Consider the following 25,061-nt stretch of genomic DNA (forward strand, 5'->3'; position numbering starts at 1 on the left):
AAAAAAAAAAGAGTTGTTTGCTTGCTATAGACCATGAACTCCTGGAGAGCAGGGACTGTCTTTTACATTTCTTTGTATCCCCAGTGCACAACACAGTGCCTGGCACGTAGTTGGCACTTAATAAATATTGATTGACTGACTGACTCAGCCTTGAAGGAGAACTTTGGATTTCAAAGATCTCCCATCTCCTCTTTGATAACTTTTGCTGAGACCATTCTGTATTTTGTTAGACCCCAGCACTTCCTGAAGTGGGAGCCAGAATCCATTTGTACTAACAACAACCACCACAATATTAGCTAAAATTTACATAACTTTTTTTGGGGAGGTGGGAGCAATCAGGGTTAAGTGACTTGCCCAGGGTCACACAGCCAGTAAGCATCTTGAAGCTGGATTTGAACTCAGGTCTTCCTGATTCCAGAGCTGGTACTCTATCCAACTGCACCACCTAGCTGCCTCTATACCTTTTTAAAGATTTGCAAAGTGCTATACATGTAATTTCATTTGAGTCTCGAACTAGCTTTATGAGGTAGGTGCTACTATTATCCACCTTTTGCAAATGAGGAAATGTTATCACCATCAATCCCTACCTGTAATTTTATGATCCTGGAGAACTCCTGATTAGCAAACACTCTCAAGTCAATTTGTCTATAACTTACATATGTGTGTGTGTGTATGTATGCGTGTGTGTATATGTGTGTATGTGTGTGTGTGTATATATATAGATATAGATATAGATATACGTATATGTATATGTATATATGGTGTTAGTTGCCTGTGGGCACTGAGAATGACTAGCCCATGGTCACAACTGGCTATGTCAGAGGCAGGACTTCAACCCTGGTCTTCTAGTCTCCAAGGCCTGATCTCCATCCACTCTACGTCTTAATTATTACAATTCCAATCATAATCATTAAAGGGTCCACCATTTATAAAATGCTTTGTACTTTTACAGAATCTTTTACATAGGTTGTTTAATTTTATCCTCACAAAGTAATTATGGCAGGCATCAATATCCCATTTTATGTCTGAGAAAACAGAGACTTGAGAAGTGAAGTGACTTGTCCAGAGTCTCACAACCAGTACATTATTCATCTGCAAAATGAGGAGAGGAAAATGATCTCTTTATGTGCTGTACCCACTGTGAGGTTATGAGAATAGCATAGAAGAGTGCTGACAAAAATCTGAAATACTATAGTAGGTAGAAAGTAAGACAACTAAGTTAACAAGTTAAACAACTAACCCAAAGTCCCACTATTTAGCATGTCCTAATCAAATGTCACTTTACACCCAGGCCATCTGCCCCACCCCAGCAAATGGGACCCTACCTAGTGAGATATCACCTTCCCCCAATTCCAGTCTGCATGTTCTCTGCTCCATTATTCTCTGATAGATCTTCCAAGAGCGCTGAGAAGTTGGTGACTGGAAGCTTCAGAAGCAGAATCCTGATCTTCCTGACTTGGAAACCAGCTCTAGCTACTCTGTGTATGCTATACTGCCCCTTTAAGCACTTAACAAATGACTTTTCATTCATTGATATTCACTCTAAATAAAAGGCAATACAAGAATTAAGGACCCAAGAGCTGTGACTGCTCAGTTGAGAGTTTTCCTGAAAAGGCTGAGTGACCTCTCTGGAGGTTTTATGTGTAGACCTCCTTTGAAGGAGTATGGAGGTGGCCATCTGCATGAGACCCCAGAGAAGATCAGTCCTTATTCTTGATTCAAGGCAGTTTGTTTTATTCCATAAATCAAAAAATAATATAAATATCTTTTTAAAGATAGTTTCTCCATCTACTCTGGGGCGGGGAAGATGGACCACAGCTTGGAGGAATCACAGATGCTGCATGGCACCATCATGGAAAGATCCCTGAATTCAGTTCTCCCTTTGTTGTTGACTACCTTTAGGTAAGACAGTGGGAACAGTACTAGGTGGCCTCTGGGGTGCCTTCCAACTAGAGAGTCCCATTTCAGCCCCACCCATGATGGATCTGCTCTGGATTTGGCAGAAGCCATAGGAGGCACCAAAGGAGGGTGGAAACAAAGTGTGGAAGCCTGTTCATTGGGAAGCTATAGCTATGAACCTGAAAATGAAGAGCTTGGATGGAACTGCCAGTAGTCAACCATGGACCAATTCTCGGGGGAAAAGAATGAAAGAATGATCATTTTTGGAGGCAGCTGGACCCAGAAAGAACAGATGATTTTAGGTTTTCCCTGGAGTGCATTAACTTTCAGTCTGAGAAAGTTAGGGTGGGTTTTCTGACAAAGGCCAAGTCAACCACTGTCCCCTCCACACATATACATATCCTGCCCCTCCAGACCTGCAAATCCCCACCCCAGGAAGTTTTCCTAAAAGGCAAAAGCAGCCTTGTGGGAACAAAGGAAGAGTCACCTGTATTTAGGGGTATGCCACTTAACATTCTACAATATGGGGACCTAATCTGTGGCATTTTCCAAATTCAAGTGTTTCTCCCTGCTCCCCTGATTGTAGCCTTTTCTTCTCTTTTCCTCTGTCACACATCTTCTATCGCAATAAACCTCTCTTCCACCAAGTATAGTGCATGGATCACAAAAAAGGGAAAAAGGCAGAGGGAAAAAATGGGGGGAGGGGGACAAAGAGGGCATCAAGAATACATTACTTATTGAAAACCACTTTAAGAGGAGGTGACAATTTCTTTCACTTCCAGTTTCTGTCTCTAGGTCTCTCTTTCTCTCTCGGTCTCTGCCTGTCTCTGTTTCTTTCTCTCCATTGCTTTCTCTGCATCTACATTCAGGCACAGGCAATCAGCAAGCATTCAATTTAAAAAAAAAACAAAACCAACATAACAGTCTTTACCTTCTCGCACGTTCCAATGACCAATATGTAAACAACTAGTTAGATACAATATTTTTTAACCCGTTTTATGATATGCATGTATATGTATATGTGTACACACATGCATATGCTTTATGTGTTTATGCATATATATGCATCATGTATATATTACGTATTTATGCATATGTATACATTACATATTTATGCATATATACACATTTGCAACACGGATTAGCTTTGGCTGGCAGCCATGGGCAGCTCAAACTTTAAGTAGATACAATATTTATACAGAATATAGGGAAGGTGATCTTAGTAGAGAAGGCACTAGCAATGCTAGTGATTAGCTACTGGGGGGACAGTAAGCAGTACAGGACCTTCCTTGCACGTAGTAAATAGACCCTTAATGAGTGTTTGGGAAATGATTACATACATGACTGAATAGGTTCCTAAAACACTTGAATAATCCACTGGAGGACGTTTCAATGTCTCGAGGTGACCATTTCATACTTTCACAATTCTGTCCCCGCAGGGACAATCTAGGAGAAGCAAGTTTGCCTGGGGTAAACTTTTCCCTATAAATTAACATGTAAATACTTTGCTAATTGCCCTAATTATACCCTGGTGGTTCAGAACTTACTGCCCTTCCACCCGTGCCAGGTGGAACCAAATTTCAAACTTCTGCTATGTCACAGGGATTTTGATGGAGATGGGAAATAGAGAACAGGAAAAATATGCTGGCCTAGACTGTGGGGAGCTGGTTTAGCCAAAGGCTTGTTGCTTACACCATCATCTATAATGCCTGGGTGGCCCTGTAATATGGGGTGGGGGAGGAGGGAGGAAAGGAATTAGCGTTTATTAGTCACCTCCTATATGTCAGGCACTGAGCTTAAATGCTTTACAGATATTTATCTTATTTAATCCTCACAACTACCACTTGAGGCAGGTGCTATTATTATCTCCATTTTACAGATAAGGAAACTGAGGCTAACAGAGGCTAAGTGACTTGCCCAGGGTTACATAGCTAGTAAGTGTCTGAGCCTGGATTTGAACTTAGGTTTTCCTGACTCCAGGCCTGGCACCTTATTCTCTGAACCACCAATCCCCTTTTCCAAAGTCCCACCAAGTAAGTTTGTGGACAGCTGGGCACAGCGAGTGACCTGAGCTAAAAATGAGAACAGTAAATGTAGTCCTGGATTAGGAAAGAGATGTGAATTTCTTCACACTCTCTGGATATAGAACAAGGGGTGAACAACCTTTACATTCCTCCACATAAGGATTAGAAAGATCCTCAAAGCTAGAATTTCCTCAGATTCCCCTTTGCCATAGGAGGAAGAGAGACACATCAGAGGGGAAAACGAGATAGGGTTCTTAACATTCTCTTGACTAAATAAATTATAAATAAACAAAAACACCACTCATCTCATCTAGTCTTCAGCCTCTTCTGATTGATCTTTATCCATGCCATATCCACTAACTGGATATTCCTTTAAGGTTCAGTTCTGGGTCTTCTCTTTAATGTCTATAACTCACTCATTTGTCGGTCTCATTGGCTGTCATGGGTTCAGTTATCATCCCTATACAGCAGACACTCTGATTTATATATCCAGCCCTAGACTTTCTCCTGAGAACTAGGCCTGAATTATGAACTGACTGTTGGACATTTCCAACTGAATGCCCACTAAGCATCTCAAATTCAATATGCCTAAACAAAAATTAATTATCTTTCCCTCCAAACTCACCTCTCTTCTAAACTTCGCTATTACTATTGAGAACTACTATCTTTCCACTCATCCAAGTTGCTATCCCTACCCCCACCACTCCCTTTTCAGTTTTCCTTTATATATCATCTTCATCCATTAGACTGTAGGATCTTTGAGGGCAAGGACTATTTTGCTTGTTTGTATCTGTGTTGCCAGTGCCTTTCACATAGTTAAGTCCTTAACAATCTCTCTCACCCAACCATCCAATATATACCTTTTTGCCAAATCTTATTGCTTTCTATCCAGGCAGCTAGGTGACACAGTGGATAAAGTAGCTTGGAATCAGGAAGATCATCTTTATGAGTTCAAACACTTACTATATGTGTGACCCTGAGCAAGTCACTTAACTCTGTTTGCCTTAGTTCCTCATCTGTAAAATGAGCTGGAGAAGGAAACAGCAAACCACTTCAGTTATCTTTGCCAAGAAAATTCCAAATAGGGTCATAAAGAGTCAGACATAATTGAACGACATTGCTTCTATCCATATCTTTCTTTTTTCTTTTGGTGAGGCAATTGGGGTTAAATGACTTGCCCAGAGTCACACAGCTAGTGAGTGTTATGTGTCTTGGGTCACATTTGAACTCAGGTCCTTCTGACTCCAGGACCCAAGCTCTATCCACTGCGCCACCTAGCGGCCTCTTCTATCCATCTCTCATAAACATTCTATTTTCTCCACTCATAACCATCACTGAAGTTCAGTCTCTCATGATCACTTTTCCCCTGCGCTATTGCTTCCTCATTGTTCTACCTGTCTCAGGTGTCTTACCATTCTAATCTAATCGGCTGCCTACGTGATTGTCCTAAAAGGCAGGTCTCCCCATGTCATCTCTCTGCCTAATAAACATCAGTGACTCCTTATTACTCATAAGGTATACAAACACGAAGTTCTGTTTGGCATTTAAAGATCTTCACAACCTGGTCTCTCTCTAACCCGTCTTCTTTTCCGTTTCTTCCACATTACTCCCCTCTAAGTACTTTATGGTCTTGCCATATAGGCCTCCTTGTCCTTCATACAGGTTGCCTTCTCTTACATTTCTGCGCTTATGCCTGCCCCTCATGCCTGGAATTCTCTCTCTCTCCTCACCACACCTCTGCCTCTTAGAATCCCAGGTTTCCTTCAAAACTTGGCGTTAAAATCACCTTCCGCAAGAGGCTATTTCTGATCTCCCCCGTCCTCCAGCTGTCTGTGCCTTCCCCTCTGGAGTCACCTTGTATCTACTCCGTCCTTTTCTCGTATATACCCAGGTACATGGTGACTTCCCTAGTAGGATGTAAGCTTCTTGAAGGCTGGGGCTGTTTCTACCTTTCTTGGTATCCCTAGCGCTTAGCACAGTGCCTGGCATGTAGGAAAACTTAATAATTGTTTGCTAATTGATTGAAATAGGCGAAGGGTTTGCTGGGGGAGTTTGTCTGATAACTCAAACCAGCCCCCCAACTCTAGTCTAAATAAACCAGCTCTACTCAGTTCCCCATCTCTGGCAGCAGCAGCAACAGCCTATTGTAAATCGTCCTGGTGCCTATCCTGGTCCGAGTTCCCTGTCCCTTCTCTTCTGTTGCTTTCAGCTCCCCAACCCCACCCCCTACCCTTCGAATCGCTCTTCTTATTGGCTGTCGCCATCTCCCCCTGACCTCCTATTGGGTGTTGGACCCTTTTCTCCTCCCCGCGCGGCGGACCCAAGGCTAGGGGACTGGGGCTGGAAGGGAGGGGAGGGGGTACGGAGTCCTGCCCGGGCTCAGCTTCGAGAGTCGGAGCTGTGCCGCCTTAAGGTTTGCAGTGGAAGGAAAGGGCGTCTCTGACCTGGGCGCGCTGGGCTCTCCCAGCCGCCCAGCCCTCCCAGTGTCCCAGGGAGAAGCCGGCGAGACCCCCGGCAGGGCAGCTCTGGAGCAGCCGCCAGTATCACAGAGGCTGGAGCAGAGGAAGAGTGGGCTGCCCTGCCCGCTTAAGCCCCAGACCCAGAGGGAGCTGGACTTGTTGGGGGAAACTCTCCCGGGTCTGGCCGATGGCACCGTGAGGATGGAGAGCAAAGATATGGACAGCTATCTGCGGCGTCTCAAGCAGGAGCTGGTGAGCTCAGGAGCGGGCTGGGACCCAGGTGGTGGTATTGGTGGTGGTGGGTGAGGAGCTACCCCATCCCCAGCGGCAGCCGCCCAGTCTCTCTTACCTGGGCGTGGGGGAGGATGGATGGAGTGTCAGGAGGGTGAGGTGGGGAAAGAGAGGCAGAGAAATGAAGGTCCAGGGTAGCGGGCCGGGGACCACGCGGAAACTTCGAGGAGAGTTTAGCGAAACGGACAGGCAGAGCTATAGACTCAGCCACAGGCGGAAACAGACCGCGAAAGGCTGACACGTGAAACTACCGACGGATGCAGGCAGGGAAAGCCCATGAAACCACTGACGGACACACAGTCCCAGAGGATGCGGCGACCGGGCGAAAGGCGGCTGACACTGAAGCCACTGACGGACACAGCCTCAGACAAACGGACGGACGGACAGACAGACAGACCCAGAGACTGACGCGCCCACGGAGAGACAGAGACTGAGCCCTAGACCAACCCAAGGAGCTAGACAGCCGGGGCGCAGAGAACGAGAGCGTGCCAAAGGGCTCTCGAGGGTCCACGGCCTTGAGGCCCGAGCCTAACGGGGCCCAGCCGGGGTGGGGCCAAGGCCGGGGAGAGCAGGGCCCACGCTTTCGGGAGGACCGTCGGGCTCTGGGACGGGAGGGAAGCCGGCACCGCCTGGGGCTCCTATCTCTCTGCTGGAGCTTGGCAGGCTGGGCGGGGTGGGGGGTGGGGAGGGGCGGTGCGGGGGCAGGACCAGCCGGCTGTCTGCCCGGACTTGTCTGCCAGCCCGGAGGGGGGCTGGGGGCTGGCAGCTGTAATGACGGTGATGGGGCCTGGGCACACGGAGGAGGGGAGTTGCCAGGATGAGCGGGAGCTGCGGAGGCAGAGCCAGATGCTAGGTCTCTGCTTTAGGAAGAGGGAGAATTGGAATGGGGGTGCGAGGCGGGAGGGGAGGGGAGTGCAGGAGAAGGAAACTTATGTAGGGGCAGGTAGCTCTAGGGGAAAATGGGTGGAGAAAGGGATCTGCTTGTGGTAGTGAGCCCTATTGGGTAGCACTTAATCTTGTGAAGGCTCAGACTACATAACATATAAGGTATGGCTTGGAAGTCGAATTTCTCGGTGACTCCAAATATTTACCCTCCCAACCACACAATGTTTCTAGTTCACTTCCGTTCAATTCAGTCAAAGAATCTGGGTTCAAATCAGCTTTATCATTTCACCTGTGTAATTTTAGACAAGTCACTTTCCTTCTTTGGGATTCAGTTTCTACCTTTGTAAAAACAAGGTAGTTGTATTAAACCAGCTTTAATGTCCCTTCTAGCTTTAACATTCTTTGATCCTATGAATTCAATTCAATCCCTCCACCATTTAGATGGAATCTTCTGCATTCTCGCACAATCTCTGTAAAGTCAATCTGGAGATGGTTTAGTCGTGCAAGTAGGGAATCTTCCTTCTTTAATCTATCAATCAATCCTCAAGAATTTATTGAATGCCTACTGTATGCCAGGCACTGTGCTATTAGGCACTGGAGAGAAAGACAAAATTGAAACCATCCCAGCCCTCAAGAAGCTTACATTCTGTAGGGGGATACAGAGAGAGAGAATAAAAGAAATAAAAATATATAAAATACCTCAACCCCATATTATCCTGCCTCACCCTTTTAGATCAGAAGAAACTAATGTCCAGAGAAAGGTAACCTGGAAGGCAGGAAGAAAGCCCAAGAATGTCCAATGACTAGCCTAGCTCTATCTGTGTGATAGAATGACTGCCTTGCCTTTCTGCCCTGTAGTTGCCAATGATATTGGGCAATGCCTTCATAAGATCACCTCCAAAACTCTTCTTTGTCCTGGTTGAGTTGAGGTTCAGAGAAGTGATTTGACAGCCATGCTTAAGAGAGCATCGTTGGGGTGGGGCTAGGGCTGGAGGTGGAGCCTAGCAACAATGGAATCACCACAGGTATTTTTGGAAAAAATCCCATTTTTTTTTTAGGTCATTGGGTCCCAGGTGTCAGCTCCTCCTGTGCAGATCAGCTGTCTATTTTCAGGAGATTGCTGGGGATTGAAGTGAGAGGGGCAGGAATATGACCCTGGGTTCCAGTCCCTTTGGGGAGCCCAGGCTGTGGTGACACTCATCACCTGGGCATTTGACAGACACTGACCATAACATATAATTCTTCATTTTGAATGGGAAAGAGGGTTTTCACCTTACCTAATTCCACACTCCTAACTCCCCCCCCACCCAAAAAACTCTTTCTTTGCAGAGGTATTCAGCAGACAGCTAGGAAATTACTGGTCCTTATCTGGGGGTAGGGGAATTGTCAGATCATTACGGTTACCCACTCCCAACGCCCAGGACTCTGACTTCTACCCATGTGTTTCTCCATGTCCAAGAAGGTCACAGTTGCTGTTGAGAATGACCCCTCACTCTGGATCAGGGCTGGGGAGCAAACCCTAGGCTCAAAAGATCAAATCTAGTCCACGTTCCTTTGTGCTTGGAGTAGGGGGACAGGTCCCCCTCCACCGCACCCCATGTTCCAAGTTAATAGAAGGGTGGGTGTTTCTGGCGCAGGCTAGAATTTTAATAACCCTCTGATTTGCATTTTGCACAACAACTGAGGGTGGGGGAGCGGAGGTTGGGGGGGTGTATGTGTGTGGAAGATGCCAGAAGAATAAAGAAAGCAAACAGGAACTAGCACCCCAGCTCCAGATCTGAATACATTCCCTCAATCGACACCCCCATTGGGAACACGAGGCCAAAGAAGGAGGAGGGGGAGGAGGAAAGGACGGGGCATGAGGAAGGCAGGGAGATGGAAGCAATGAAGCCAAAGTCATCCAGCTCCCTCATTAGCTTTTATTTGGCCCTTTGTCTGCACTGTTTCAGTCTTTGACTCTTTTGGAGAGGAAGCCTAACGCCTGGCCCAGGGCCCAGACTGATGCTCAGACAGGAGAGAAGCTATCCCTGCCTCACCTTCCCACCTCCCTACCCCCTATCCCCTTCTCCAGACCAGCTTATCAGTTCTCAGGCTCAGAATGGGCAGCTCCTTCCCAGACTAAGCAGAGTGAGCTGGGAGTTTCCTGCTTCTTCCCCGCCTCTCCTGAGCCTGACCTTCAGGGTAGCCCTGGGCCCTAGCGACCACTCCCCCACATGGCAGGTGGGGGCTGCAGAGGAGGTAATTTCTCTGGCTGCATCTTTCTCAGGCTAAGGCAGTTGGGACTGGAGCCAGATGCAGCTCTTGGCTACCAGTGACTGGTCTGGGCAGGTGTTTTGCTTGGTCCTACACCAAACTGAGAAGCAGCCAGAGGAAGTGAATATGGTCAACCCTCATTTATCTGCTCTGTGGATGCCACATGCCAAATGTTTCCTCCTCCCCCTCCCCTTCCCTCTTGCCACTGAGGGCCACTGTGGTCCATCCTTAGCTGATGTGTGCACAGGGAATGCAGTTCATTCCCAGGAGGGGAAATGTCCTGTACAAAGGGAAATGTCTTGTGCCTTCTAGAGAAATGGATCTGGTGATTACCTGTTGCTTGGATTATCTGTACCACTTCAACTCTCCCCTACCCCCACCCCCAACTTTTCATTCACTCATGAGTACATGTATTAATTCATTCACCAAACACTGATTGAGTAATCTATTACAGAACACTGGGCTAGTCTCTATGGGTAATTCAAAGTTGAAATAAGACACAGGCCTTTCTCCTTCAAGCTTACAATCCAGTAAGAAAAAAGATATAGCTAGAACACATAGAACACATAACATAGAAGTACAAGCCAGAGGTACAAAACACAGTCCTGAGTCCTAGGGGAAACAGCTCATGATGTAGTGATTAGTAGACTAGAGTCAAAAGACTTGACTTTGAATCCAGCCTCTGTATTCCTATACCTTTCACAAGTCACTTTTCTCCAGAACTCAGTTTCCGCATCTGGACTATATGGTCTGTAAGGTGTCTTCCAGTTCTAGAGCTACAACCCAATGAGCTCATGCTTCTGTGGATCTTTCAAGTTAACACAGTGCTTCTCCCTACAACAACCTAGAGAGGGAGGTAGTGCATTTATTATACTTGGGTGACTAAGCTTAGTGGTGTCAAATGTGTTGTTGGGGGCCAACAACACTCTGGAGTGTGGCCTGAACCAGATTAATATTAATATATAATATATTATATAATAGGAAATATTCAATAAAATAAACATAAATATAATAAAACATAGATGTTAATAGGTAGTCAATATGCAGCACACAAGGAATTTTCCCAGCATTTCAGTCATATCTGACTCTTCACGATCCCCACACTGGAGTGGTTTGCCATTTCCTTCTCCAACTCATTTTACTGATGAGGAAACTGAGTTAACAGGGCTGAGTAACTTGCCCAGGATCACACAGCTAGTAAATGTCTAAGGCCAGATTTGAACTCGAGTCTTCCTGACTCCATACCTACAGCTCTATCCACTGTGCTACCCAGGGGGTGGGGATGGGGTGAAGGGGAGTCTTTGGGTACTGTTTAATATCCCTGTTTCTATTTGAGTTTGATAACCACTGATCTAAGTAGTCATCTTCCGTTACTATGGGTCCTTACTGCAGTGGAGTCAATTCCAACCTGTCTATGCCCTCTCATTCTGTAACAGATATTATTTATTTCCGTTTTATAATTAAGGATGTTGAATTACAGAGAGGGAAATTAACTTTCTCATAGTTACAACTAGTATTGTAATCAAAGCTGGGATTTGAACCCAAATCTCCTAACTCCAGGTCCAGTGCATTTTCCATGACCTTTCTAGCCCACCATTTTTTCAGCAGAGATAATCAAGAAACATTTGCTCCCGAAGGTTAAAGTTGTAGAATTTCCCATCCCTCTGCCCCAGTCATCCATCACAACTGGAAATATACACTGTCATGGAGGAATGCATTTTCCCACAAATGAGGTCAACTGGGGATGCTGGGACATGGCTGTGTGGCGGTCCAAGGCAGGGTAGAGAGGGGAGTGGGGAAGTGTCCTGGCCTAGCCATAGAAGGTGACCTGGCACAGCCTGCTAGAGCCTTAAGAGCAAGACTTTACTCAGTGTTGTGTCTGTATCTCCTTGCCTATGGCGTATACATGGATACAGGGATTGAGTTTCAGGGAAGAAGTTTGAATGGGCCCCATGGTAGAAGCAGCAGCTGAAACACTGGGGGAATAGGGCTATAATGACACCACAGGGGACATGTGGCCCACTTGCTGACCTCTACAAAGAGTTTATGAGAAGACTTCAAGTCTACTCCAGCTGTTCCCTGAACATAACTCCCAAGGGGAACTTCCTATCTAATGGCAGAACATGCTTGTGAGAGACAGAGAGAAAGGGAGAGAGAGGCAGAGGAAGGGCAGAGAGAAACAGACAGAGAAGAGGAGGAGAAAAAGAAGAAAGAGGAGAAGGAAGAAGAGGAGAAGGAGGAGAATTAGTGGAGGGAAAGGCTGGTTAAAGAAAACTTGGTGAATGCCAGCTAAGCAAAGTCATCTGAAGGCATATCACCATAGTGCCTCCTGAGTATGAGTGCCGTGGGGACTTGGAGATCTGATGAAGAGGAAGATTTTGAGCTAGTTTTTGAAGGAGGGTATTTCCTGATGTATTTGTGCTGGTGAAGAGGAAGGAGAAGGACATTTCCCTGCAAAAGAAGTGATTTGAGGTAGACAGGGTGACTTTTGTTCCATGAGAGGTAAACAGAGGCACAGGAAAGGGGTAGCAAACCAGCATTTGTGGTGTAGGGCATCCTTCCTCTCTAGCAGTATTTCCTTAATGGAATTCTCGAGACCCAAATGTCCACAGAAGCAGAAGCTTCTGCGAAGTGGGAAAAAAAATCATAGATTTAGAACTGGAAAGGTCTAGTTGATCAGCTACACTAACTTCATCTCTCTTTTTTTAAATTACATTTTAAATTCCGAACTATCTCCTTCCTTCCCTCTCTACCTTGCACTAGAGAAGGGCTTCTCTTCACATAGATTTGCAAATATATGTAAAAACATACTATGTATAACTATATTTATCAGTTCTCCCTCTAGGGGTGGATAGCATCTTCCTTCATAGGTCCTTTGTAGCTGATTTGAGTATTTGTAATACTCAGAATAACTTGGCCATTTACTATTATTCTTCGAACAATATTGCTCTTACTGGATACAATGTTCTCTTGGCTCAGCTCACTTCACTCTGCATCAGTTTACATAAATCTTCCTGGGTTTTTCTATAACTCCAGATTGTTCTCCAAAATAGTTGGATCAGTTCACAACTTCATTTCTTTATAGATAAAGAAACTAAGGCCCCTAGGAAAACATTCCAGATTTCTTTCTTGAGGTGACTTGTCCAAGACTCACAGAGAAAATGAAAGCGCCTGGATTAAAAGTCATGAATCCTATCTCTGGAACCAGTATTCTTTTTACAATACCCTCTACTGTCTCTGCCCTAGACATAAGGCCTAAGGTGGAAGTCAGCAATCTTTTAGGGAAGAACAGCTTTTTAGAAGTATTATTAGGATACAACTTTTTTTTAGACTTGTTTTTTTTTTGGGGGGGGGAGGCTGAAGGAGAGTTAATTGGGGTTAAGTGAATTGCCCAGGGTCACAAGTCTGAGGCCGTATTTGAACTCAGGTACTCCTGACTCCAGTGCTGGTGCTCTATCCACTGTGTCACCTAGCTGCCCCTGGGATATAACTTTTTGAAGTGAGACCTGGGTTCAAGTCATATACACATTGACTGTGAGACCCTAGGCAAGTCACTTAAACTATCAATGCCCCCAGGTACCTTTCTAACTCTCTAACTTTCAGAGAAATGTCCAATCTGCATTGGTAAAGGAATTTCCTCGCCCCTAGGGATTTCTCTACACCCAGGAAATCATAGGTCAAGTAAATATGCATATATATGTATATTTATCACTATTTTGTGTGTATGTTTTTAATATTTATTTTTACCTGGATGAGGAAACTGAGGCTCAGAGGTTAAGTGACTTACCTAGGATCATAGAATCAGTGAGAGCCAGATTTCAAACCCACATCTCCTCCCACCTGGAATTCAGCTCCATTGCCACTATACCCCACTGCCTTTTCAGCTATAAACCTCCTCATTTGTTTTTTATGAAAGCTCGATGTGTATTCTCAAAGAGCCCGGTGTGGTTGTCAAGCCACAAGCTGTTGACCCCAGATCTAGGGAGAAGCAAGAAGAGGAACACAGCAAAGGCTGGGAGATAGGCGGTGGGAGATGCCTTGAACTGTACAGAATGACTGACTGAAGCTAGACAAGAGGATATCCTATCAAGGGGATTAATTAGCAGAAGATTGTTCCTCCAGGGGGGCTGGGGTGGCATCTCCCGCTCCAAAGATGTTGAAGGCATAATGACATGACCCTTGGGATGCTTAGTTATCTTTTCAAAGGCAAGGGGAGTCTGCCTTCTTGCTCCTACTAGAATGGAGGTGCCTAGGGGTCAGGGATGGAGTCTTAGACTTCTTTGCCTCCTTCACTGGTCCAGTGATAAGGCTAAATAAACATTTATTGACTGATTGCTTTTGATGAAATAACCTCTGGGAAGAGAGTGGGAAGTATTTTAGAGGAGGAAAGCGTAATGGAGGTGGGGGCTGGGATGGAGTAAATTAGGTCTGTCCATCTGTCTTTTGCCAAAGCATTATCCCATAAAGGGATGCTTCTATGGGAAAATTAGTCTCTTCCTTTTCATGAGCCCCCTCTCCTCTTATTTCCTTCTCATCCTCCCCTCCGTCCTCCTCCTCATCCTCCCACCTCCTTCCCTCCCGTGGCTCTTGGCTCAGCCTGCCTCCCTCCTGGCCACTAGGCCTGTGGGGGGGCTTCCTGTGGGGAGATCCAGCAGTTCCAGCCAAGAGCAGGGGGGGCCATGAAGGTCGCTATTCACAGGGCCGGGAATAAGATGCTTGGCACTGGGGTCTGTTCCCATTTCCTGCCCTGAGCCTCAGCCGATGCCTCTGGGAGGGGCTGGAGGAAAGGGGGAATGGAAAGAGGTGGTGAAGGAATTGTGTGAGGACCTTGTGAGCCCCCTGGCAGAGAGAGGTGGGGGTAGAGAGTGAGGCAGGGAAGACTGCCAAGCCCATAGGCAGAGCTGGGGCCTATGTGGAGGGAATCTGGCTGCTCAAGCAGAGGGCGTGAGACAGAGGGACGGAGGGCACAGCTGTGAGAATCAGTCAGAGGGGCCAAGGGAAAAAGGAGCGAGGAAGGAACAGAAGCTACCTTGCCCACACACATACCACATCCCCTGCTATGAAATTTTATCAGTGACAGGATCATAGATTTCAAGTCAGAAAGAACCTTAGAGATCATCTCTTCTGGCCCCATCCTTTTACAGCTGAGAAATGTGACTTAGACAAGGTCACAAACTGACATATTTACCAGGGTTTAGACCCAGGCCCTCTGGATTCAAATCCATTGCTCTTATCAGTGACACTGGACTGCCTCCTTGGCTTTGAGTGGGGAGAGAGATCTCTTTCCATAATCAGCCAACCTCATTCTGCTCCCCATGGTCAGGAGGAGGAAATCCAAGCCAACAAAGAGATGCCTTATGTAGGACCATCTTCCCAGCAGGATCCTGGCTGGTCTGGAGATGTTATTTTCAGTTGTGTCCCACTCTTTGTGACCCCATTTTGGGGTTTTCTTGACAAAGCTACTGGAGTGGTTTGCCATATCCTCCTCTAACTCATTTTCCAGATGAGGAAACTGAGGCAGAGTTAGGTAACTTTCTCAGGGTCACACAACTAATAAGTTGTATGGGGATGACGTGCTATTATATACAGACTAAGAAACTATTTCTAGACTCTAAGCCCAGGGTTCTTCTGCACACAAAGCCAGACCATTAATATTCACTTTTTGTATAGTATTTTACATTCATATTGGGAGTTAGTGGTGAGCGGTGGAAAGAATAAGTACAGCTAGCACTTGTATAGTTAACTATTTTTTTTGCAAATATTTGTATATTTGTAAAGCACTCAACAAAGATTATCTTCTTTGATTCATACCTGGGAGGTAGGTGCTATCATTATCTCTGTTGTTGTTTTGTTTTTTTTCGAGGCAATGGGGGTTAAGTGACTTGCCCAGGATCACACAGCTAGTAAGTGTCAAGTGTCTGAGGCCAGTGCTATCATTATCCCCATTTTACAGATGAGGACACTGAGGCAGACAGAGGTTAAGTCTGACACAGCCACCAAGCCAGTAAGTGTCTAAAGCCAGATTTGAATTTAGGTTTTCCTCACTCAAAGTCCAGCACTCCCTCCACTGAGCCACCAAACTGCCTCAATACTAGATTGGGAATCAGAGGATGCTGGCATACATCCCAGACTTCACTTGCTTATTACTTACTGTTATTATTGTACCCATTTTGTAGTTGGGAAAATCAAGGTAAAGGGATTTGCCTAGAGTCGAATAGCTAGTAAGTACTGAAAGAAGGATTTGAACCCAGGTGTCTGGCTAAGCCCAGCATAAACACCACTGGGTTCAGCTGCTTCTTTTGTTTGCTAGAGGCATCAAGATGACTGAGCAGGAAGGTGCGAAATGGGGGCCAGAGGGGGAGTGAAGATGTGAGAACAAAGGAATGGTTAGGAGGAGGGATGGACCTGGAGCTCTGTCTCCTCTAGCGGCTCTCCACAACCTTCCAAAGCAACGGAATGACTCTTCATTTCAGAAAGAGAAAAGTCGAGACCCGAGTAGGTGGGAGGAAGTTCCCTAAGATTCAGTGCCCCAGCTTCTATCCCAAGGTCCTCTCCATTTGATGAGGCTGGCCCCCTTCTCTCCTCCTGCTCCTGAGTCCAGCACCGGAGGAGGGGCGCAGCTTGTCTGCGGACTCCATTCTTGTTTGGGTGACATCATCCCCTTTGGGCTTGGGAAGGGTGACCCTATTAGCTTCTCTCTGTGTTAGGCTCCAGGCTCAGCAGCTGATACTCTCTCCCCCTCTTCTCCCTCCTCCCTTCCCTCTTCCTTCTCCTCCTCCTCCCCCTCCCCAGGACCTTCCTGTTTCCCATCTCTCAGGCTTCCTCCTGCCAAACTCACCCCATCACAAACAGCTGTTTTCTCCTTCCTCACTGCAAATATCCGATCAGTGGCAGGGCTGGAGTTTGGCGACACAGGATACCAAATGGGGGGCTAGGGTTCCTGTGTCCTGGGGGCCCCTAATCAAGCTGCTTCCTTTTTCCTCCTCTATTCCCTGAGCCCAATTAGGATTTACAAACATTATCTCATTATTTTAGCTTCCACAAGTTTTCTTGTCCCCATTTTATAGATAAGGACTCTGGGGCTCAGAAAGGTCCCTGGTCACATAGCTAATCAAGATCACAAGTGGAATTTGAACCCATGTATCTCACCTGACTTTAAGTTCTGTCCTGCATTCTTTGGATTATACTAAGAATTCTTCACCTGGGGTCCACGAATTGATTTCAGGGGGTGTGGATGACAAAAAGGTTGCCTCTTTAGATTCACTAACTTCTAACTGAAATTCAGTCTTTCCTTCGACTATTTAAAAATCCTCTTCTGAGAAGGGTCATCAGACTGCCATCAGAAGACTGCCAAGGGGATCCATGATTTCAAAAAGGGTTTCAGAACTGGTAAATTCTTACCAGCGGAGCCCAAAGTCCCTCATGCACAAGGGGCATTCAGCTCTACAGAAGAGGTACTCTCCTGGATGAAGGCCTGGCCAAAGTAGTTACATGCCCTAGGCAAGGTTTGAAAAATGCTACCTAGCTTACCCTTCCCCTTCCCCTTGAAGCTTTGAAAATTCACTGAAATGCAAGCAAGTTGACATGGGCATGGGCACGGGCGCACACATGCCACACACACATATACACACACGTATGTATTTCTGGACCAAGAAGAACAGAATTTTTAAATATTTGATTATATGCATTTATAAAAAGTGTTATTTTTTGTTATATTATTTAGATTTTTTTTATTAATTTATTTTGATTTATCAACAATCACTTCCATAAACTTTTGAGTTTTCAATTTTTCTCCCCTTTCCTCTCCACCTCCCTCCCCAAGACAGCTCGCAATCTGATATAGGCCATACATACACATTCCTAATGTATATGTATACATTATGTATGTATATATGTATATGTATACATTGTATACAAATGTTTACATTTTCACATTAGTCATGTTGTAAGGAAGAATTAGAACCAATAGAAGTAGCCACAAGAAAGATAAAACAAAACAAAACAGAACAGAAAAAAAGAGCAAATAGTATGCTTCTATCTGCATTCAGACGCCATAGTTCTTTCTCTGGATGTGGATAGCATTTTCCACCATAAGTCTTTTGAAGTCGTCTTAGAACCTTGCATTGCTGAGAAGGGCTGCATCTATCAAAGTTAGTCATTGCACAACGTGACTGTTACTGTGTACAACGTTCTCCTGGTTCTGCTCACTTCACTCAGCATCAGTCCATACAGTCTTTCCAGGTAAAAAGTGTTATTTTTTAAAAGCCCAGGTGATTCTGGGCAAGTCATATGACTTTAATGTTCCAGGTGCCTCTCTAAAATTATTATAAAGTTGGACAAAGTTCCATCTGTGTTAGTAAACAGGGTTCCCTTATCAGGAGTTAGTTATCTATACCAATGAAACCAGAGCCCCAGTCCAAAAAAATATTTAAAAGTATACCTCCCACTCTGACATGTTGCACCCTGGATCACTGCTTACCTAATTCCTAGTTCCAGTTTGGTCCTGGATAGAGGGACACTCAGTCTCTTAGTGGTCCATTTAGTGCCATGCATACTTAAATGGGGGCAGCTAGATGGCGCAGTGGACAGAGTGCCAACCCTGGAGTCAGGACCTGAGTTCAAATTTGGCCTTTGACATTTACTAGCTGTGTGACCCTGGGCAAAACACTTAACCCTGTTTGCCTCAGCTCCTCATCTGTAAAGTGAGCTGGAGAAAGGAATGGCAAACCACTCTAGTATCTTTGCCAATACAACCCCAAAGAGGGTCACAAAGAGTCAGATACAACTGAAAAAACAGCTGAACAACAAAAATACTTAAATGGGGCCTCTGTTCAGTGACTTGCCCTGTTCCTGATTATCGTTTCAATACTTCAGTATTTCGAAACAGGTATAATTTCAGCCTTGTCCAACGATGATGGCAGCTTCCCCCTCAATGTCCTACAATGAGCTACAAGAATTGTCTGGGATGGGACTAGTCTTACTGAACTTAGCTGCCCTGGTCTCAGACATCAGTAGTTATTATTTGAAGCCTTTCTGGCTTAGTAAAACCTGATGTGGTCAAGCATCCAAGGTCAGCTCCATGCCTTGGTGAAGCAACAACCAGCCTAGCATATTCTGCACACAAGTTAGACAGCCAACTGCCCAGGCACATCAATATTGAGATTGCTTCTTATCAGTGCCCTGCCCTGGTTGTACAGCACTGCAAAGCCAGCCAGCCTAGCCACGATAAATGTGTTGTGCTCACTGAGTTAAACTGCATAGTCAACAAACATATAATGAGTACCTGGGATATGCAATACACTCTGATAGGCGTCCTGAGGAATAGAAAGATGAATGAGACTCAGTGCCTGCCCTCAAAAAGTTCTTCTAAATGAATTTTTGATAAGGCAGATAAAATATGTACACTATCACCACCGCCACTATCATTACTACTACTACTACTACTACTACTATTACTACCACTACTATTACATTATTACTACTACTACTGCTATTACTGCTACTACTACTACTCCTACTGCTACTACTACTACCACCACCACCACCACCACCAATGACCATAATAATGCCATTCACTATGTGATGAGTGTTCTAACGTGGTCCTCCATACCTGGAATGTATGAACATTATGTGATAAGTGCTCTCATGTCATCCCCTATGGCCAAATGTACTCCGTCCACATCTTTTCCAAAGCCTCAGCTCAGGGGCCGCTTGTTACCTGAGAACCTTCCTGGTCCCATTCAACCCCACCAGCCAACACCAATTTTAGGTGTTTTCTGCCTTTTGAAATTATTTTCTATATATTTTGTTTTTACTTACAAGGGTGCATGTTCTATCCTCTCTAGTAGAATATGGACTCTTTGAGAGCAGGGATTGGTCTGTTTTTGTCTTTGTGGGTTTCTCTTTTTTCACATGTGTACCCCCCCCATAGTACCTAGAACCAAACCTTGCTCAGCTCTCAATAAGTGTTGAATAAATCAGAGAGGGAGCTACACAGACAAAACTTTCTTCAAAACAACCCTGGTGGGGCAGTTAGGTGGCACAGTGGATAGAACTCCCGCCTTTGAGTCAGGAGGACCTGACTTCAAATGTGACCTCAAACACTTGACACTTACTGGCTGTGTGACCCTGGGCAAGTCACTTAACCCTGAATGCCTCACCAAAAAAACAAACAAACAAACAAAAAAAAACCAAAAAAATAAACCAAAAAAAAAAAACTCCAGGAGGCAGATAGTGTAAATATTCACGTTCTCATTTCATAGATGAGGAAAATGGTTAAGTAGGGGCTGGCCCAAGATCATACAGCTAACAAACAGCTAAGCTAGGACTTAAATTACTATGGGTCTGAGTTCAAGTCAGAGTTTTTTTTTTCCCTATACCAACATGGCAGGACAGAATGAGCACTGCACTGAAAGTCCAAGGACCTGAGTTCCAAATCTGCCTCTGTCACTTAATATTTGTGTGACCCTGGATTGGTCTTTTAACCACTGTGCCTCAGTTTTTACATCTGCAAAATGAAGAGACTGGAGTTGGTGGTTTCTAAGCTTCTTCCCAGCTCTACGTCTCTAAGGTCATTTGGTTCTACAAACAGTGCTATGGACAAAGAAAAGACTTCTAACTGGATAAAACAGGGAAGGCTCCAGTGGGAATTGGATAGAATGGAAAGAATCAGGAGATTTGGGTTCTAGTCTTCTCTCGGCCTCAAATAGCTGGGTAACCCATTTTGCTTTTCTAGGGGGTGGATTAAGTGGTCCCAAAGCTCTGTCATTCTAGCTCGGAGGAATGTGGTATTTGATTGGGCTTTTGAAGGACAGGTAGGATTTTTAGTGGGCACAGTGGATAGAGGGCTGAGTCTAGAGTTGGGAAGATCTGAGTTCAAATCCAGCCTCAAACATTTATTAGTTCTGTGATCCTGGGCAAATCACTTAATACTATTTGTCTCAGTTTCCTCATCTATAAAATGAGCTGGAGAAGTAATTGGCAAACCACTCCAGTATCTCTACCAAGAAAACCCCAAATGGGGTCACGAAGAGTCGGACACAACTGAATAACAACAACAACAGAATTTTTATGGTTAGCGTTGGAGTGGAAGACATTTTAGGTGGCAGGTAAGGTGTGAAGAAAGAGATCAAGGCAGGAAAACCTACAGCCATTTTTTGAGGAAGATAAATAGGCCAGTTTGACTTGTATAGTGTGTCTGTAGGGAGGGTATTACTGAGATGTACATATGACTGGAGAGAAAGGTTAGAATTAGATTGCGAAGGACCTAGAATGCCATCATAAGAAATCTGGATTTTATCCAATAGTTGGTTGAAGGTTTTAGAATAAGGGAGTGATAGGATTAGAGCTGTTCTTTAAGAAAATTGGTATATTGGTGGCGTATGAGATACTTTGGGAAGGAGAAACTGGAAGATGAGTTAGGAAGCTTTCAGGGGATTCCCGATCATGCTTTGGTTTTATGACGTGATGAAAGGAGCTGGGAGTTGGGACACCTGACTTCAAGTCCTCAATTTGCCATCTTCTAGCTGTATGACTTTGAATAAGTCACCAAGTCTCAGTTGACTCCATCTGCAAAACAAATGTGGAGGGTTTGACCAGATAATCCCTGAGGCCTTGGCAAGTGCTAACATTCTGTAATTTGACCCTGTGTCCCTTCTGGTCTTGAAATAGATCTGTAGAATTCATAAATGTGGGTCTGAGGGATGTTTCTGATATAAAATACCCTCAGACAAGGGGATTAGGGAAAATTTTGGAGAAAAATAGCGGAAATTCAACCTATTTTCACACTAAAAATCTGCCCTATATTCTAAATATTTTTGATCCGTACAAAAATTTCCCATTTGTTTTAAAAGGACAAAAATCAATCTTTTCTCACCCCAATTTCAAATCATGTGGAATTACAGAGCTCCAAAGAATACAGTAAGGAAAATGGAGACTATTGCAACAGTACATGGGAGAGGTGGTGAGGCCCTGAACTGGCCGGGGGCAATGACCTATTGGAGAGGCCCTGCTGAGATCTGGTTGATTATGAGAGGTGGGGGCAAGGAAGGAGTGCACAGGCCCAAGCAAGAAGAGCGTTGTCACTATGGAAAGAAGACAGTGAGAAGGAGGTAGGTGCTAGTTTAGTTGGGCAGAGAATAAGCTCCATGCCTGGCCGTCTCCTTTGAAGCGAGAGTCCCACCCATTGACGACGAGATGCTGGAGGGCCTCCAAACCTCCTTCCCACTTCCCACCCCCATCCCTCTTTCTCTGCTGAAGGAGAATGAGGGTCAGAGACAGAGAGAAGGAGATGGAAACTGAAGAGACAGACAAAGAGGAAGGGGGTTGTCGGAGTTGGGGGTCAGGGAGTGAGAGGCATTGGGAGTTGGGTAACCCTCACCGTTGAATATAGACTTAAGTCTCTGCTCTTTCCTGCTTGCCTTGGCCAGGTAGGCTGAGGGAATGACTAGGATGCTGGGCTGTCTCCCTTGCCCCCTTACACACACACACACACACACACACACACACATACACATACACAGACACACACACACACACACACACACACACACACACACACAGAGCCTAGAGGAATGCAGAAGCATAGGTGCACCTACAGGAGATGCCCATTGGTGTCTGGGGAAGCTGAACCCTCCTTGATGTGAGCTGGCTCACCTCATAACCTGACCCTTGGTGGGGGCGGAGTAAAGGGAGGGGGAGTTTCCAGGGAAGGATTTGACGCAGACTAGCTGGTGAAGGTTGGCCTCACAATCCTGCTTAGCAGAGCCTCAGATAGCTACACTTCTCCTCCCTCCTCCCTCTGGGCTTAGGACAAGAAGCACTAGGCAAGCCTGGGGAGGTAAGATGATCGGGTGGGTCTCTGGGGGGCTTAGAGAACAGATGGTCTCTGCAGGGTTTGGTGTCAAGTAACCTGAGCAAGGGCTTGGGAGGGGATCTGGTGGGGCTGGGGCAGCTTGGGCCTAAGAATGGGGGGGGGGGTTGCAGATTTTCAATGAATGTTATCAGAGATGCTCCTCCCTCCAGCCCCCGGTCTAGGCTCTCACCCAAACCCAGCTGGCAGCCCCTTCCAGCTGGCAGCCCATGGATTCAGTTAACTGTAGTAGAAGGGCTAGATGCAGCCTAATCCCCCCACCCATTTGGCCCTCACTCCCCTCAGACATGGCAACAGGGCTGCCTGGGCCTGGGAACGAGGGGGACCTTCCAACCCAAAGCAGAGAACAGTTGGGAGGGCACAGGTGCTTGGAATGGGAGGGGGCCGGATTCAGAAAGCTAGATGGACTCTTTCAGGATCACAGGCCTCCCCCATGGCCTCTTCCTCACCACCACCACCACCACCCTGCCTCCAGCCAGATGTAGGCAGCTGTTAGGGGAAAGCACAGGCCTCCCTCTCCTTTGTTGAAGATCCTTTGAGAATCTGAGTCCATCCTCCTCCCCACCCCCAAATCCACAGCTCCTTTAAGAGAAGAGGGGGCCTGGGGGGCGGGAGTAGAGGGAATCCATGAAGTACAGCTCTGGGCTACAAGCTGGATTCCTAGAACCATAGGCTTATTGATGGAAGGGACATTAGAAGCTTCTAGTCCAGGCCCCTCATTTGTCCCGGTTGGTAATGTCAGAGGCAGGTTTCAAACCCAGTCTTCTGAGCCCAAATCTAGCACTCTTTCTTTTACTACAACACACTTGGTGCTCCCATTTCATAGAATTCACTCCCAGGTTCTCCAGCTCCAAACCTGTTATTCTTCCCGTGGTGCGCTGCCACCATCTTGGCTCAGGGACTCTCTTAGGGGAAGAAGGGAGAAGCTGTTCTGAAGGAAGGAGGGAAAAGATGAGGCCAAAGACACTGGGGTGCTCATTGTAATCTTTTTCCAACCAGCCATTTTGATGTGGAAATTCTACCCCCTCCAAGCAATTGTGAGGGGTACAAAGAAGCAGCAAGAGAAAGAGGATGACCTCAGAAGGGTCGTACTGAACACCACAGTCCCCACCTTGGTGCGGACCCTCCCATCACTTCTCTCACTTGGGTTTTCTGGTCTCCTTCCTTCACAGGTATCCATGAAAGAGGTGGGGGATGGGCTCCATGACCAGATGAACTGCATGATGGGAGCCCTGCAGGAACTGAAGCTTCTACAGGTACAGACAGCTCTGGAGCAGCTAGAGATCTCTGGGGGTGATGGGCAAACACCACTGCCTGGTCTGGGCCCTGCCCCCGGCTTCCTGCAGGGCCCCAGAACTCAGCCTGAGCCCTGCAGGTGGGCAGGCAGCAGGGGCTCAGCCAGGCCCAGGGCCGTCTCTCCCTCTAGCCATCCTTCCCTCAGCAGCAGCAGCAGCAGCAGCAGCACCACCACCACCACCACCACCACCAAGCTTTCTTCCAGTAGGAGTGTCCATGGGGCAAACCTAGTGCCTCCTCCTAGGACTTGGGAGTCGGAGAGCCGAGGCGTCATTCAGCAGAGGGCAGAGCAGGCTGAGCCGGACGACTGGACCTCCACCTTGATGTCCCGAGGCCGCAACCGGCAGCCGCTGGTGTTGGGAGACAACGTCTTCGCAGATCTAGTGGGCAACTGGTTGGACTTGCCAGAACTAGAGAAGAAGGGTGGGGAGAAAGGTGAAGTTAGTGGGGCAGGTGGGGTACCAGGGCCCGGAGGCCGACACCGCGATCTGGGCCAAAGGTTCACCCTGACTGCCAACATCTTCAGGAAATTCCTGCGTAGCGTACGGCCGGATAGAGATCGGCTACTTAAGGAGAAACCAGGCTGGATGACCCCGACAGCTACTGAGCCCCCAGCTGGACGCTCCAAGAAAGTCAAGAAAAGGGGCCACTTCAAGGGAGCTGGGTACTTCCCCTTCCCCAGCAGTGGGGGCAATGGACAGGGAGAGAGGCCTTCAAGCTGCCCCAAGGCCCTGGAGCCCCCACCCTCTGGTTTTGACATCAACACGGCTGTCTGGGTCTGAGCCCTTGGCATTTCCCATGGCAGAGGCCAGGCTGGGCTGGGTCAAGTCTAGATGGCAGATCCCATTGGTCCCAGCTCCTAATTCCTTTTCTTCAAGGCTCCCAGAAAAGCAAGAAAAGCAGAAGAGGAGGGTGAGCAGAGCCAGGACCTCTCATCCCAGGAAACTGAAGCTGCCAGTGTGCTCACTCTAAGGAAAGCCACAATCTCCTCCCGATAAAACTACGGCTAAGTTGGGACAGGCTCGGGAACATTGTTTGTGTGTGTGTGTGTGTGTGTGTGTGTGTGTGTGTGTGTGTGTGTGT

General features: G+C 46.4%; 1 protein-coding gene across 1 annotated transcript; it reads left to right on the forward strand.

The window, feature by feature from the left end:
* The first annotated feature begins 6,344 nt into the window (after nucleotides 1-6,344).
* Nucleotides 6,345-25,055, forward strand: INKA2 (inka box actin regulator 2). Its single transcript, XM_027860408.1, has 2 exons — nucleotides 6,345-6,634; nucleotides 23,855-25,055. The coding sequence occupies exons 1-2, from the start codon at nucleotides 6,584-6,586 to the stop codon at nucleotides 24,758-24,760; spliced, it is 957 nt and encodes a 318-aa protein (XP_027716209.1). The 5' UTR covers nucleotides 6,345-6,583; the 3' UTR covers nucleotides 24,761-25,055.
* The last annotated feature ends 6 nt before the right edge of the window (nucleotides 25,056-25,061 follow it).

Source organism: Vombatus ursinus, unplaced genomic scaffold, assembly GCF_900497805.2.
Source record: "Vombatus ursinus unplaced genomic scaffold, bare-nosed wombat genome assembly UNPS02014179.1, whole genome shotgun sequence".
NCBI lineage: Eukaryota > Metazoa > Chordata > Mammalia > Diprotodontia > Vombatidae > Vombatus > Vombatus ursinus.